A 16,187-nucleotide genomic window follows, 5' to 3' on the forward strand; every position below is an offset into this window, starting at 1 on the left:
GCGTCGACCGAGTGGCACTCAGTCTTCAAGAAGTTACATCCATTCGCCTTTTTGCGATTGTGTCCGGTTCCGCCACTTTGAACGAAAAGTGCCTTATCTTTGAGTGTGTTTGACGAGCGGTGTGGTGCACACTCGGGTTGTGGACAACATGGCCCCGCCGTGTCCGTCAAAGAAGCGTGGAAAGTATTCCAACTAAATTCGGTGACCTTGCTGTCTAGCGTGTACAGTGAAAGCACAACTTTGGCGCAAGTACAGGCGCAAATCGTCGCCAGCAAGAAAAATTTTCCGCGAGGTAAAATCAGTGACATTTTTAAGCCGATTTCATCTCAATAAAGTGATTTTTTTGTACTTCACGGATTTTTCGGACTGTTCGATTATTCGGACCATTTTTCAGGTCCGTTCGGCTCCGAAAAATCGGTCGGCGACTGTAATACGGTGCAAGTAACAATTTACCCTGTAATTTTTTAACAGCACTAGCTAGAAAAAATTTATGCAAAAGGTAGAAGAATGTTTGCGGTTACAAAAACAAGTAAAAATGCAAGACATCATTTTTAAATAAAAATTGGCATTTCAAAAGCGTTGTCACACCTTAAGCCGCTTTACCGAGAAATAAGTTTGGCGGCCATTTATTAAGCAACTACCCCTGCATATTATGTCACTAATAATAATGAAAAGTTTGCTGCCAATAAGTGTTGTTGACGAGTACTGCCAGCCACCTTCAGCAACGCAGGGCAGACTTCCTGGCACTGCATAGCATTAGCACTTCCTGCTTAATGTGTATGTGCGCTGCAATGTACGCAATCGTCAATTTTAGGTCACTGTTACCAAAATTACACTTAATGACCATTTGCATTCATTCTAAAAGGTGAATTTGCTGTCCATAATTGCTGAAATCACAAACTGCAAATTAACTATACTCTGTTCCATACATCAATGCAATGAAAGGTACCGAAGTAGTCCGCATGAAAAAAATAAAAGGAGATGTGCTACTCTGCACTTGTTTTGTGGCCGAGTGCTCGAAGGCACAAGAAAGGCGCAGCGTGTCATCACCTATAAGAGCGCATCAAGCTCATGACAAATTAATCAGGAAACAAGCCTGCAGGCAAAGCATTTATTATTTTTTGCTCACCACAACGAACACACTACTTTTTGCGTGCGGATGTAGGCAGTGCAAACAAGAGCACTAGTTTCGACAGCAATACACCTGATGTATAAAACAGTATATGCCTACTCATCGTTTAAGGGGGCTGGTGTAGACTAAAATTTAAGATATTGTCTAGCAAGTGTCTACCGCTGGTTACAGTAAACCAGAATACTGATCTAATGACAGGAGCGGGGAGGGTGTCTGCATGCTCTTTGGCGTAAAAGCCACCAGATGCGTCACTGCAACTTTTTCTAGCGGCACCATAACTGCTGCTTCAGGAATTTTCTCCACGTCGTTGCTCCGGTGTGGTGCACTAATACGCCTCTAGGTAAGAAATTTGCAAGCCGTTTGGTTTAACTAGGTTCAACCTAACTCCCCCATGCCCCTTTGAGCAGTTGGGTGATGCTGAAAAATCACATCGTTTTATGTCGTCTGCTACCCAAAAACAGCAATGCAAGATGCTCACCATTTTCGTGGTGGCTGGCAGTTGTTTAGATGCATCTCTTATCAGGCTGTTTTTGCTTACCTTCAATCATAGTGAGTTACCCCTCTGATTCATCTGTAAGTGCACTATACGCGTTACCTGTTTGTACGGAAATAAGTTCTCCACTTTTCCTAAAGCAATTCAGCGGCCTCGGAAACTCGTTTTATTCACAAAATTTTACCCATGATTGAAAATATTTCCACCCCAATTTCAGGCAAGTCTTCCAGTGTGTGCATGCCATTGCCAGGCCAACAATACACAGTAGGCGAGAATTTTTTGTCTTCATTACCAAATGCAAATATTTGTATAAGAAAAATTATAGCAAATCTTGCCTTCGTGGCAGGCACACTCTTTGAATAACCAGCCAGAATTAAGTTCAATGGAAATTTTATCAATGTAAACAAGACTGGGGTTCAAGCCACCCTACCAGGTTCTTTGCATGTCTAAGTGCACCGAATAATTTTCTGGTAGTTTAGAAACTTGCCACTGGTTGTTGCTGTTGATAATTTCTTAAAAAAGTGAAGGCGGGTCGTGATGTAAAAAACAGTGACCTCAGCTGCCACATTTTCACAGCGGCCAGGACAGCCATGTTGAAGCTGTATTTCCCTTAACCACCTCTACAATATCAATGATGCTGTCTGCATGTGAGACTAAAGCATGTCATGAAAGTATTATTTGTAGAGGGGGGCCGGAAGAGGGTACAGAAGACCACCATTGTTTTTTATGCGAGTGAACTCTGCTGTTTTGAATTCCCTGCTGCCTCTTTGATCATTAGAAGCAAATTCAGGCAGATTTCACAGCCTGTCTTCAGGATCCTGTTTTTTTTTTTTTGGCCAGATAACCACGCAGCTACATAGAATATCAGTCTTAAAACAGCACGAACAAGACAAGGACACAGAGATGAGGCGTATACACGAGCACTCGTGTGTACGTCTAGTCTCTGTGTCCTCGTCTTGTTCGCGCTGTTTTAATAATAATCTGCCACCAACCCACCCAAGCTTCTACATTAGAATATTAGCCACCTGTCACTTGATGCTACAGTGCAAGTGGAATGGTATGGTAGCAGTGTCAGAATTAAGCACTGTGCCTGCTGAATCTTTGTGCTACTGGGAGAACTTTGCTGGCCAGTATCTACATCCAAAACAGACGTTTTTAGCATACCGGAGACATACTAGCAGAGACATTTGCCAATTTACCGGACCTCTCCTGCGCACGCGCAGTGCCCCCCCCCCCCCCGACCCCAACAATGCCACTGCGCATGCATAGGAGAGTTCGGTAAACCAGTATACGTCTCCGGTCTGCTCCCGGCATGCTAAAAACATCTAATGACACTGAGCATGACAGCTAAAAGTTTTCCATGGAAACAGAGTGGGCAAGCTTGTTAGATACAAGGCAGTTGACAGTAACTCTGAACTGCTTAAGCATTGGATGGGTATTGCAGCCAGAAACCTGACTCACAATTGTAATAAGATGGTCAGCTGGATCCCGACTCATTCTACTAGTCATCAGGTACTTGAAACCTATTAGGGATTTCAACTGTGACAACACACTTAGGCAGTGTCACGTAGTCCTGTGGCTGTTGACTTGCTTAAAAAAGACCTGCTTTCCATTAGTGTGGTTTTCCCATGTATCCAGGAGCGACAGAAAGGAATGAAGCTTGTCAAAAGATGCAGAACTTGGACACAGAACCCCAGCAGTGAAGCACGAAAATGCATGGGCTTAACACCCGGAGAGCCTTTTTGACTGCACAGCCAGCACGGCAGCAGCGGCACGGAGCTAGGAAAAGACGCGTCGAGAAGAGACGTTTTGCTTCAGCCACTACGCTGCCCCGCACCACCATTCACACCACTAGATCAGTATTCTAGTTCACTATACTGCTGGTGAATGTCGAAGAGGAAACATGAAATGTAGTCGTTCATTTTGATTTATAGATAAAAGGAGATACAAGGGTAGTTTTCCGCACAGCTGTCTCACCAATCTGAAGTTTTTGTTCGGCAGCCGATCTCCTAAAGACTCGCTGTCCATCCACCGACTGGTTTCACTAGCACCGCCAGCTTTAAAGCCTGTCGCACTACGGCAACATCCAGTTATCGATCATTTTGTTGTTGTCTTTAGTACAGTGTGGCCGCTGCGGTGGCCGAGTGGTTATGGCGCTCGGCTGCTGGCCCGAAAGACGCGGGTTCGATCCCGGCCGCGGCAGTCGAATTTCGATGGAGGCAAAATTCTAGAAACCCGTGTACTGTGCAATGTCAGTGCACGTTAAGGAACCCCAGGTGGTTGAAATTTCCGGAGCCCTTCACTACGGCGTCCCTCATAGCCTGAGTCGCTTTAGGACGTTAAACCCTCATAAACCAAACCAATCTTTAGTACAGTGTAATAAACCGGCGCATCAGCAGCAGGATCTGCCGACCAGCCCAGCGACCGCCACCACCAGCATCGGTGTCACATATTCCAAGCGTGAACACGCCTTAACTCCTTTTTTACCAAGTATTCAGATCGATTAATTCATACGATGGTGCAAAACAACCCATTCTGAGCAATCTGGGCCACTTCTGGACAACTAACGCTACTCAATAGGTTGCAGAATGACTGTACTTCAGTCAAAAAATCATTATTTTCGTCAGCCGCACGAGGGAGTATATTTAAACTTCGCACAAAACCTGTCCGCACAGAGCAATCGCATAGGCATGGTGCCTAAGGTGGCACCCTCTTCTTGCACTGACCCTGCTCAGCAGAGGCGGTGTTTTTGCAATTTTGCAAGCATCGACACATGACCCTGCTGATGTAAGCAACAGCTTAGCGCAAAACGAAGACATCCACTCTTCTTATTTTAGTTTGGACAGCGATGTTTGCTCCTCCGAGCCAGGGCAATCGAAAGGTGCTCATATGTAACTTTCATTTTCGCCGCTGCCGAGGAGATTAACCGGTTATCAGGGCCTCTCTGAACGATTCTATGCCACCAGCAGTCTAGTGGACACAGTTATCTGCAAGACAACCTGGTGTCTACCATGGCACTACACTGTATCCCAAAGAACTACGCGCAAGCAATTGGTGTCTTTTTTTTGTTTTGCTGACCAGAAATATTAGCATGAACAGTTCTTCAAACTTTGAATACTCATTTTTGGCATAGCAACGCACAAAATGCATATTCTAGATTTTTTATTATCCTGTTTTCCAAACGAATACGTTTAATATTTTTACTATTTGCACAAGCCTCTTAAATTTTGCAAATCAGATTTCTCTTCTGCAAGCAATGTGTTTTGTTCTTTGTATCATAGAAAAAAAATTATTAGCTACACTATGATGTGCCGCAAAAAAAAAAAATTAAAATTCATGGCTGAAAAAAAAATTTACACCACGCTGAAGTAGCTTGCTTTCCAGTAGTAAGGGAAGAATTAAAGGGTAACTCCAGCATTTTTTTTCACACCCAAGCATTTTACCAAAGCTTTCATGAGAAGTTCTCCCGTTTTCTGATCATCTGTGCCAAATTTTGCAGCCCGGCAGCATTTTAGTTCTGTAAGAATTAATTTTGAATTTTCCCACTTCAGGGCCTTGTTGCAGCAATTTCAACAGGCAACCTTGCTTTGTGTGACCCGACATGCTGCACTGCACGCCCATTAATATTTTGCACTGCGTTTGCCGAAGGAAAAAAACTCAAGCTTGTTTTCAAAAGCCTCTGCCGATAAATAATGATCATAGCTATCACTCACAGTCGCCAGTTTAGCCAATCAACATGTACAAGAGGTTTTGCGACCATATCCGTGACGTTGTACTTAGCTTGAAATTCTGTTGTCCTCACAATTTTGAAATCTATTCATCAGAATAGGTCAGAGAGGTCTAAGAAATATAATGCAACAGTCAACTCAAAATGCTCGAAAATCCTCCGGAGTTGCCGGACAGTGCTTTTATTTAGATGCCAGCACAACTCTGCACAGTATTCCTGCTCTTTCTTACCCCTCATCCCGATCGCATTGACTGTTTCAAATTCTCCAATAGCTTCTCACCGGATCTGCCCTATAGCTGCAAAGATGTTGTCGGTCCCCGCCACAGAAGCCTCTTGCAAGCACACCACCGACACAACGCACATGACAGAGTGAAGGATCAAAACGCTGCACGCACCTTCATGCCAGGTGGCGGTGCAACCATTCCGGAGGGGCCTCCATGCGGAGAGTTTGGTCCGAGCAGGCCTCCGAGGGATGGGGGTGCTGGCCGCGCCTGTCCCATGGGGCCCATTGGCCCATTGAGCAGGGGCCCACCCAGAAGCTTGGTGCCGCCCAGCTCCTTGGGGCTCCCATGGTTGGCCTTGCTTTGCAGCAGCTGTGAGAGTTGCTGGTGCCGCTGGCCCGCTGCCTCTTCACCGCCTGTACCATTCTGCTGGGCGCCACCAGGCTGGGGACCCAGGTCGCCCAAGGGAGGGCCGCCCCCTGACCCCATGAGCTCCTCCGGCAGTTCGTTCTCCAGATCCCACAAACGGCTGAAATCTGTTGCCATAGCAGCAACACAGGGTGAAACCACCATCAGAAAGGGTGCAAGCACTTAAAAGGTAGCTGTAACAGGCCTAAATGGACAACCTTGACACAGCAACCGATTACCTACTTTGCAGCATCCCAAAGGCGCGGCAACATTTTAAAGGGCCACCTGCACTGAAATATAGTGCCTCAATTCAAAATGCAAAACAATACAACAATGCGGAGAGAGTTTCTCGGTCATCACTATTGCAAATGGCAATAAGGACGAATTTTGAGTGTTTCCTGCCAATGATAATGAAAAATTCTCCCAGTAACAGCAGCACTCCAATGCTCACAAGCTAAAATATGCACTAGCAATACCATGAGCACTGTGCTACACACATGAAAAGCTATACACTTTTATTATAATACTGCTGCAAATGTTGTGGCAACAGTGCACATGCTTACAGCATCTGCTAGAAAAAAAATCCAGCATGTGCACCACGCAAGAACATGGGCTAGAGCGATGTCTCAGAAAGAGAGGTTGTGCTGACAAACAATCATCCAACTAATGTTGCTGGCTGTTCAATAAACGTCTTCTACTACAGCAGTTCACAGTGTGACAAGTTATGAACTCATGAGGTAAAAATAATGCTGGTTGTGTGGACATCGGCATTTAAAGATGCACCTACATTCCAATCACAGCGCCAACGCTGAGATAATGTACAGGAAGGAGAACGTGCTCATTGGAACTGTTTGAACTCCCACACTGGCTTTCTCTCCTTTTCCGCTGCGACACAGATCTAAATGAACCTGGACTATTATAATTAACATAAACACCTATGGATAGATCAACAAAATCAAAACTTCGTGTGGTGTGCTATTGCTCTCAGATGCAACAGGTTGCTCAACAGTTTCACCAACAGATATAAACACATCAAACATCGCAGTTCGGCTCTCTCTGCACGCCAAGCGAGATTCGTAAGCTGGCACACCGAAGCTAATGAAATAGCATGCAACATAGAGCAGGTGTCCACTGCAACTGCATTACTGTAGCCTGAGAGGCGCAGGATTCATGCTGTTGACGCGAGTCGGAACATTCTGACACAAAGGCGGAAGGCCAGACAGCATGAACAGCATAGAGCAGCAAGCACACTTGGTAGCACGGGGCACGCACACACCTGAGAGCCGCACAAACACAGTTTCGTGCGACTTGGGAATCGGCGCTTACTGTCACCACCTGAACCCGGCGAGCATCGGCTGTCCAGCTACATGACAAACCCGCGCTCCACGCTCAGCAGACCAATCATACCCCGTACGAAGCGGCCGGCAACCTGAATCTGTGTCAGTCGGAGATGTCGGGCTTTTCGCGGCACGTTCCGGCAAGAGATTCCCACGGCCACTCCCCCCTGTATGTTTATCAATAAATGTGCCGCTTTTCGACACACGGGGCAGCTTTAAACTGACTCTGGCAGCGGTGAGGCTACAGACAGGCCAGAGAGAGCGCATTACCGCGATCGGGTCGCTCGTGGCACGCCGCGATCCCGCCCAAAGAGGTCGAGCTCGCGGCGGCGGCATCAGGAAGAAAACGGTACTAATCTTGACGCGCGTCCCGGACGCCAGAAAGGCGACCGGTGTCTGGTGTGCGCGAGATGCTGCGAATACGGTGATTGTTTCGCGGACGATGGACATACGCACGAGCTGCGCGACAAGTAAGAAAACGTCCCAGGCGCGAACAAGTGTGCGGGGCCGCGGAAGCGACGCGAGCAACATTCCCCGCTGTGCGGACAGGGCGCGGATACGCTGATCAACAAATTGCCGACGGACTTTAACGCACCCCTAGCCGTCGTATGAGCGCGGGCATGATCAACGAGGCCCAAAACTCGCGAATCGGCACCTAAAAGGAGCGGAATTTCCCCCCAAACGACACGATTCAAGCACTTTCTAAACGCAATTAGGGTTAGCGGGCGGTCGTCTCGCACAGGCATCGGCGAGCGTGTAACGGTTCCGATTCTTACGCCAAGCAGACACCAGTAGCTGCAGATAACCTCCAGGCTTGACATACAGTTTAACAGCCAAAAATCGCCCGCAGCATTTCAGACAAACTAGCGCCCGTCAAAAAACGAACACGATCCCTCCGAATGCACGGGGAAGTAGTACGCTGCGGAGAGCATCGCTCGCGGGCGACGCTTTCAATCACACGCCAAACGGACGGCATCGCAGCGGTCATAGCACACATGGGCAGTGACAATCTCGGCGTAGCACCGGTCGGCCGACGACAAGCGCTAGCAGGATCAGTAGGTGAGGGACCGGAGCCAAAACATGGGTCTGCCGAGCGACAAGCGAGCAAGCATCAATACAGAGCACCGCAGCGCGAGACACAGTTTCAGCGAAAGAAAGGAGCACGGGGACAGTTAAGGCGTGAAAGAAAACGAATGCAAAGCTTACCTGCGCTGTCCGACGACAGGCCAGTTTCTGCCAACTTCTGCCGCTTATTCGGCGGCCCATCCACAAGATGGTCAGCCATATTGATAAGCCTAAACCACTGATGCCCTATGCGCTCAAGAATGGGGAAGATTATCAAGAATTTAAACCCTCGACATACCAATACACTTTTAGAAGATCTGATGGTCCAACACACGCACAAATATATGGTTGCACAGTCCGATTTTCTTCTTCATGGTCAAGGCACAGGGACAGTCTCTTCATGATCGTGTTCTACGGCATCGCACTACCCCATCAAAACTTCAACGCTCCGCGACTGGCCAGGCAAGTACTGCCGAGCATCGAGCCGTCCGGAGCCGCAATCACTGGGCGAAGGCTTCTCAATCGCTTACCGGAGTTACTCCATGAAGAACGATAGCGATTAGCCGCCTCAAAACGACAGCCGAGACGAAAAAAGAAGCCAAAATTCGGCAGGGGAGATGCTGAAAATTTAGGCCCCCTATTCATCCAATATGGCGGCTGTTGATGAAAAGTTTTTCTACGCTTGTCAGAGAAAAGAACGAAGATTGCCGAGCAAACATTGCCAAGGAAATAAAAGCCTATGATTGGCCGGAGTTTTCCACGTGACACACAACCTCCAACGCCATTGGCCCGTTTTCGCCTGCTCGAAGTAATGGCATCGCGAACACGCTCCGGAGTTAGCCGACTGGTACCGAAGATTTTCCGAAAACACGTTCCTAGCGGTGTATTATGGGAAGCAAATGGCTGCCCTCCCAGAGTGCAGTGCGCGCGGCAGGTCGGCTGTTCGCATTTGATTCGCTTGGCTTGCCGTTATTTCTTGCGTCTCCGTAATTTGGAGTATGTATATGCGTATTAAATGCCTTGGTTTCTGTAATGCATACGTTCGTCCCTCTATTGTGGTCAGATCATCGATAGGGCGTCCTAGATGCGCATTCCTTGCGGCGGTCATTCAATCGATTGCCAGTACTCAAAAGGAGAAGTGCACTTTTCCCGCTCTCTTGTAGAATTCGCAAATTACAACCAGCTGAATTTAGTGAATTCTAAAACGCAAGCGCTAGCCATTTAGCGCTGTGGCTGCAGCAATGCCGCTGTTCTCTCTTGAGTGACGCCGCTAGTTGCTTCAGCTGCGAATTCGCGCGTCAGCTGATTGCCGGGGCAGCCTTGTTTTGATTCGAGTAGAAAGTAGCGGTTCGCGAGAATTAAGCGTTGTTCAGACATGCGGGAAATCAGTTTAATTGGCAAAAAAAATCCAGTCTTTAATACTATTGCACTGCTAGCTTTTCTAGCTTTCTACATGTTATTTCTGCGACATGAGCTACCAAGCTGATAACTGCGGGGCTGCGGGAATGTCTCATAGTCTATAATACAGTTCTCGTTTTAGAATGCGCAAACTGGGAATGACCTTTAGCTCCAAATTTCCTTTCTTTTCTATTAGCAGTGTGTACGGCTGATGCTATGCATGTCAAACGGAAACTGCGAACGACACCTAAGCTGTCTTAGCCCTGAAAGCGCTGCAAGTTTACATCCCGCATGCAGTGCCTCGCAGTTTTTCGCACGGTGTAGCGAGTACAGTAACACACTGTGCTCCGCCAGTGCAGGGCACAGGCGGAACGATTGACTGCAAAGCCTAACGGCAGCGGTAATGCCAATTAACCTTTTCAAATAAGCAAGTTCAGGATTTGTTTTGCCGTTGCAAAATTATCTGCCCACACCTGCGAAGCACCTAGTTCGTTTCCCTATCTTCATATCACGTTACACAGATTCCTGCATTGCTGAAGAACAGCTGTCCGCCACCTTTGTGGTGAAGTAGAAGGCACGCTGAGGTCTGTAGGTGGACCAAATATACCATAAAACAACCATCCATGCATTCCATGTAGTCACAAAAAGAATTCCTGCTTTTTTTTCTCAATTACCTGATACTAAACTCCTGATCCTGTTGCTGGGACGATCCATCTCAAAATATCCAGTCCAATATTTTATTTCTCACCTTGGGAATTCCCAGTATTGTCCTACTAACAAAAGGAAAAGCACAGAGCCATTTACAAACGAATAAATAATTTATTTGGGCATCTCCTAAATATACACGAAAACAGATCGCTGTACATACAAAAGCAGAATGATAACATGTTTCTTTTTCAATCACCAATATATACACCTAGAAGGCGGCCACAATCTTTTAGAACATTTACGAAGTGACCACTTGAATGCCTAAACTCTTAAATGAAAAACACTGCAATAAAATCAACATTCACTATTTATCTCAACAAGGAAAAACCACTGAAAGAAGCCTTTGATCTTGGTAAAAACAGATGAGTAAAATACAGACCCAACATACTAGCACTCAAATCTCGTCCGGAAGTAATGGCCTGCCCTTCCCACCACCTTCTTCAAACTCCTTAAAAACACTTCAGGTGAGGCAAAGATCACATTTAACAAATACATGTGTAGATGATCCCAACATTGAAGGTAATGATATGCAAAAGTAGTATTAAGTGGTTGGCGGTCACCATTTGGACACATACATTAAAGCGCGTGGTTCACAAGAGAAATTATGGCCAGTTACATTCACAAGAACGGTCCAGAATTCACATGACTAGAAAAAGTGCCAGCTTTCCTTTTTTTTTTTCCTCCTCTCATTCAGCTCAGACAGAAGCATAGACACACGAAACAGTCAGTCCCACAGAAACGCCACTCGCAACTGCTGCAGTAATACTGTGCTTTGGTGTATGCAAAGTGACATTTGAAGTGCTTGTTCCACATTGTCTCGTGCAGGCAGCATAAATCCTTGGCACCTTAGAATAACTGGGCTTTCTCCGCATGTGACAGCCATGTGGGTTTTGGGCGGATCACAGGAGGTGTCTTGTGGATGCCCATTTCTCACACAGAGACGGAAGCGCGTTTCACCGGGTACCTTACTGTGGACAGCATCTAGCACAGACCGTACAAAATTGAACCAGGCAACACACACGTCATCAAAAGAGGCCTTCCGCAAAGGAACCGTTATAAAAAAGCGCATGCAGTGCTATAAACATTTGTGACTGAGTTTTTCTGAACATGTAACAAGGCAGAGCAGAGGAGACACTTGGTACCAGGGTTGCTTCCTGATTGCCAAAGGGATGCCCATTTGTCCTACAAACAGGCATGTTTCAGCCTTCAGGCATAACTGTGCATCCGGACTGTTGGAATGCAACCCTAGAACATGTAGGCAGGACACGCATGTAAAAATGGTGCGAAAAGATCCCTTCGCAGGCCTGAAAGGTATATGGCAAATGTTTCCCTACCAGGTGCTACAAAAGTTGCCAGGCACAATTGCGTGGCGCATTTGTAGATGAAGTTTTTGTTAGTAGCAGGTTGCTTGTCCAGCATTAAGTGAAAGTCAAGAACACATGACTAGACGCTTTGCTTGGGATGACAGCTGCCGTTCCCAAGGATGAGGTGCAAACACTTTGGATTCGACTGCGTGTTCACTACCCTAGGCACAACATCAACTTTTTTTTTCTTTTAGAAAAGTACAAAGCCTAGACATCTAGTACCAGTAAAAAGTTGTGTAAATTCAGCACAGGCGATGTAGCTTGTCCTTTTGTATCAGCTGCAGTGCGGCAGGGTTCTGCAGCTGCAGTAAAAAACAGTTATCCCCGTAACATGAAAGTCGGCGCCTCAGAAACACACGGTCAACATGCTCCAGCTTCACCTGCAATCAAACTGTTCTCCCCATTTAAGCTCTTATGATATGGCTTGGAACAAATCAAGCATTGTTCTCTACAGTCCTAAAAACAATTGCTTTAGGAAGCTCACCAAAAAATGCACTTAAACAAGTTGTAACTTTTACAAAAATCAAGACAGAGCCCCTGTGGATAATAGAGTGCCTCATAATACCAACAAGGTCACTGATCAGGACAGAAAAAAATGTGTTACCCATCTTTTCTTACACAGCCAGGCTCTGTTTCCCAGGAAATGACAAATTATTTCTCTGCTCCAAACCACAGTATTTGAAGAAGTGCCTTGAAGCTTGCATGCAAACATAACTCTATTATACCCAATAAATTTTGGCTAAAGGTGAGCCACTGAGGTTCACAAGCAAACATGTTGTAAATGTTTCAATGAAAGAAAAGTCTAGCTGTGCAAGACTCTGTTGGAAGAGGTATAGAAGGGTAATGTGACATAACCTTCCAGTGGCATGTTCTGCTGCAGTAAAAGATCTGCAGCACACCTTGCACAAGCACTGACGGTTGCAACAACCAGCCTCCAAACAGTGCGCCTTTAAGTATCGAAACCACGTAGTACATTAAACACACATGACATGGTCCCTTGCACTCATTCCACTCACAGCACACTCCATGGCACTAGTATGCAGTGTTTCACTCACCAACACAATACAAAAGAAACAGGTATTGGCGATAACAAAATGCAGATGGCAGAATGGAACATCAGTCACAAAATAGCCACTCAAAAAGCATCTGCAACTATCCACTGCAACTACAACAGCCAACAACAAACAGGAACAGGTGGGCTCCAATAAAAAAATAAAAATAAGATGGTCTGACAATAATCGTGAACCATGCAGCATGACCAGCAAATGCAGGTTACGCAGTATTAAAAACAAGAGTATAAACTCAAAACATTATCAACAACAAGCGAAATGCAATAGAACATCACAATCACCTAAGCATACGTACCAGTGAACTTCTTATGTAGGTAGCTGCCAAACATACAACATGGTTAAAATTTTTACAGAAACATATAGTAAAGAAAAATTTCCATATGCTCTTCTGCTCTGAAGCATTTCTACATTTCCTGTCACATGGTTTTGTTCATTTTCCATTTTAGTAAGAAATTAATATCCAGGCTTAGAATGCATCGGCAGAGAATGCAGTTCTATGAACACATCTTTCTCTTGGGTTTAACAGTTGACTTTCTAAAGCATGAACTAGAAATGAAGTGTAACTTAGTCTCGTTAAATAACAAGCGCTGTCCTATGTGAGATTCAGCGTGCACTCCTTTCTTAACACCCGTTAGCTGAAGTTCACAGTAGAACAAACACATCGATCACCGTTCACACATACATGTACTATTACAAAAAAAAAAAGCACTTGAAAGTTCTTCGGTATTCCTAACACGGAGACATGCACACACATGCATGGCACTGCCATTTCACAAAACCTCGTGTTTTGATCAAGTTCTTGTCTTTCATCACTGGTGTGGATCATTGACCGCAGTGTGGCAGCTTGCATATTGTAGTTGGGTCGATTACAGGCATCCATCATTCTTGACAAGATACCTGGGCCAAGGCCATTAGACAGGTGCAGCATCACACAGGCAATTCCTCTTCACTTTTTGGTTTCTTTCCCTCCTCATCACCCTTTGCTTGCTCATCTGTAGGAGCCGGTTTGTCTTTATCATCTGATGTGGTTGTAGTAAGGCTCGGCCGCTGTGTCGATGGAAGAATCCTGTACAAAACTTTGTCCTTTTTCCTCACAAGAAGATACACATTCATGTTATTCTTTCCCTTGATGTATATAGACCCCCGTGAATCAAACACGTACAGTTCCTGCAGCACCTGAAGGCAGTGCTCGGGAATCTGGATACGCCCAGGAACACCGTGGGAATCCATGCGGCTGGCAGTGTTGACGGCATCTCCCCAGATGTCATAGTAGAGTTTGGTTGTGCCAATGACACCCGCGGTGACATCTCCAAAGCAGTACCCAATGCGAATGACGAAGTTGAACTCTAGCAGATTTTGGTTGAAGTTCTCAATCACCTGCTGCATGGCAATTGCAAAGTCCATTAATTCAAAGAGGTGAGTGAATGGATGTGGATTCTCACGACGCAACTTTGGGTTCAGTCCGGATGCTGCCATGAACGTGCTTCCAATAGTCTTGATCTTAGTGACATTGCGGAAGAGAGGCTTTGAGAGCAGCTCGTCAAAGTCGCCTACAAGCTCGTTGAGAACGCGTAGATACTCTTTGCCACCTTCATATGACTCATCGTACATTTCATGAAAGTTGACAATACTTGCAAAGATGATTCCAGCGTCTCGGTGGTTCTCAGAATACTTGGATGTGTTCTTGAGTTGCTCGGCAACATGGCGGGGAATGATGTTGTGCAAGAGCCAGTCAGCTTGATTCTTCATTGACTGGATGCGCTGTTCATCACGAGCTGCCATGGCACTACCGTGAAAACTTAGCCTATAGCTGATTTCAAACTCTCGGTTCAGCAGCCACACAAGAATCGTGTTAAGCACGACGTGAAGCACTATCTCATAGATGGCCGACTGATTGCAGCTGTATGAATCCCGATGAAAGCTGACGCCTGGCAACTCTACACCAAGGTCAGAGATGACTTCAAGATGCGTCACATTGCGAGCAGGAGCTCGCAGTGGGCACGGACAGGCTGGCAAACCAATGAGGAGGGCCAGGACCACGCCAGCACATGTGGCCAGCAAGGAACGTAGCCAGAAGTTCAGCTGGGTGAAGTTGCAGAAGTGCAGCAGGGAGACAAAGACGACGTAGCAGAAGGCATTTGTGCGCTCGGGCGTGGAAAGGACGCCGGCACAGGTGAAGTTTGAGAAGATGGCCCCAATGGGGAAGCTGACCAAGACAAGCCCAACAACGTGCCACGGGTACCACTCGGTGCAGTAGCGATAGATCTGCGCCAGGCAGTCGGCGACCCAGTGGCCCCGGGTGGCCAGGATTTCGCGGATGCACAGCATGAATATGCAAAGGTGTACACTCGTGGCAAACAGGCAGAACAGCAGCCATGACATGGGCGTATCAAACAGCACAAAGCAAGCAAACATGATGATCAGGTAGAAGCCCAGGGCCACAAAGATATCGAAATATGTGGTGAATGAGGCAGATGCCATGGTGGGTGCCAGGTCACGGTGGTGCAGTCGGTGCCGGTAGTTTTTCTCCATCTGAGAATCATTGAAAAATAGGGTCACAGGGTTAACTGGCGGCCGAATGAAATAGTCCATGGTGCACGAGTCCTGCTGGATGCAGCGGATCATCTGCAGGTCCGACTGCTTGCGGAGGTGGCGCAGCCGTGACAGGCTTTCATTGAGCATCAGCGCAGGGTCCACGAATATGCTGTAGCCACGCAGGCTAGAGCCACTGGACCGTCCCGTGTCTGCCACGGAAGTGTAGCTTGAGCAGTAACCACTGGCCCGCTGCGCATACAGCGGTGTTGGAGTGTCCAGGAGCTGCAAACACATTGAAAAGACTGCCTCAGGACCAGAGGAGGGGAATGAGAGGAAATTGCAATATGGGGCAGTAAAATATGAAAAATGAAGACTACGGAGGTATGTGTATGAAAGGCAGACATGTGCATGTCCTTCCATACTTCCTTCTTTATATGAGCGAACAACTGCTCCGCTGTGTTTGCACCCATGAAATAGCTTTTTTTATTCTAATGCAACACCCCTTCTTTTGTCAACATAAATTTAAATTTGCAAGCCCTTTCTGTAATTGCAGTTAAAAAATTTACCTACACTTCTTCAAAAGCACAGGCACAGAACGTTTAGCCTTGCAAAACGGAAGCTCATTGCATTTACTCACATAAGCACACGTGTTTACAAGTGTCAGGCACTTGTGCAAATCTAATATTAGCTGTGGCTATACCACTTGCATAACTTGCACAGATGCAGTAT

At 46.4% G+C, this 16,187-nt stretch overlaps 2 protein-coding genes across 6 annotated transcripts in view; both read right to left on the reverse strand.

Annotated features, from left to right (window-relative positions):
• Window positions 1-9,069, reverse strand: part of LOC144128902 (histone lysine acetyltransferase CREBBP-like) — a 66,251-nt gene extending 57,182 nt beyond the window's left edge. Inside the window, 2 exon segments of the mRNA XM_077662690.1 lie at window positions 5,748-6,109; window positions 8,525-9,069. Coding sequence (XP_077518816.1) covers window positions 5,748-6,109; window positions 8,525-8,603 — 441 coding nt within the window. The 5' untranslated portion in view covers window positions 8,604-9,069.
• Window positions 9,070-10,580: 1,511 nt separating this feature from the next.
• Ac13E (Adenylyl cyclase 13E) overlaps window positions 10,581-16,187 on the reverse strand; it is a 111,644-nt gene continuing 106,037 nt past the window's right edge. For all 5 annotated transcript variants that reach the window (XM_077662695.1, XM_077662692.1, XM_077662694.1 and 2 more), the window contains one exon: window positions 10,581-15,740. In XM_077662695.1, coding sequence (XP_077518821.1) covers window positions 13,851-15,740 — 1,890 coding nt within the window. In that variant the 3' untranslated portion in view covers window positions 10,581-13,850. The remainder of the gene's footprint in view (window positions 15,741-16,187) is intronic.

This window comes from Amblyomma americanum, chromosome 4, assembly GCF_052857255.1.
Source record: "Amblyomma americanum isolate KBUSLIRL-KWMA chromosome 4, ASM5285725v1, whole genome shotgun sequence".
NCBI classification, from domain to species: domain Eukaryota; kingdom Metazoa; phylum Arthropoda; class Arachnida; order Ixodida; family Ixodidae; genus Amblyomma; species Amblyomma americanum.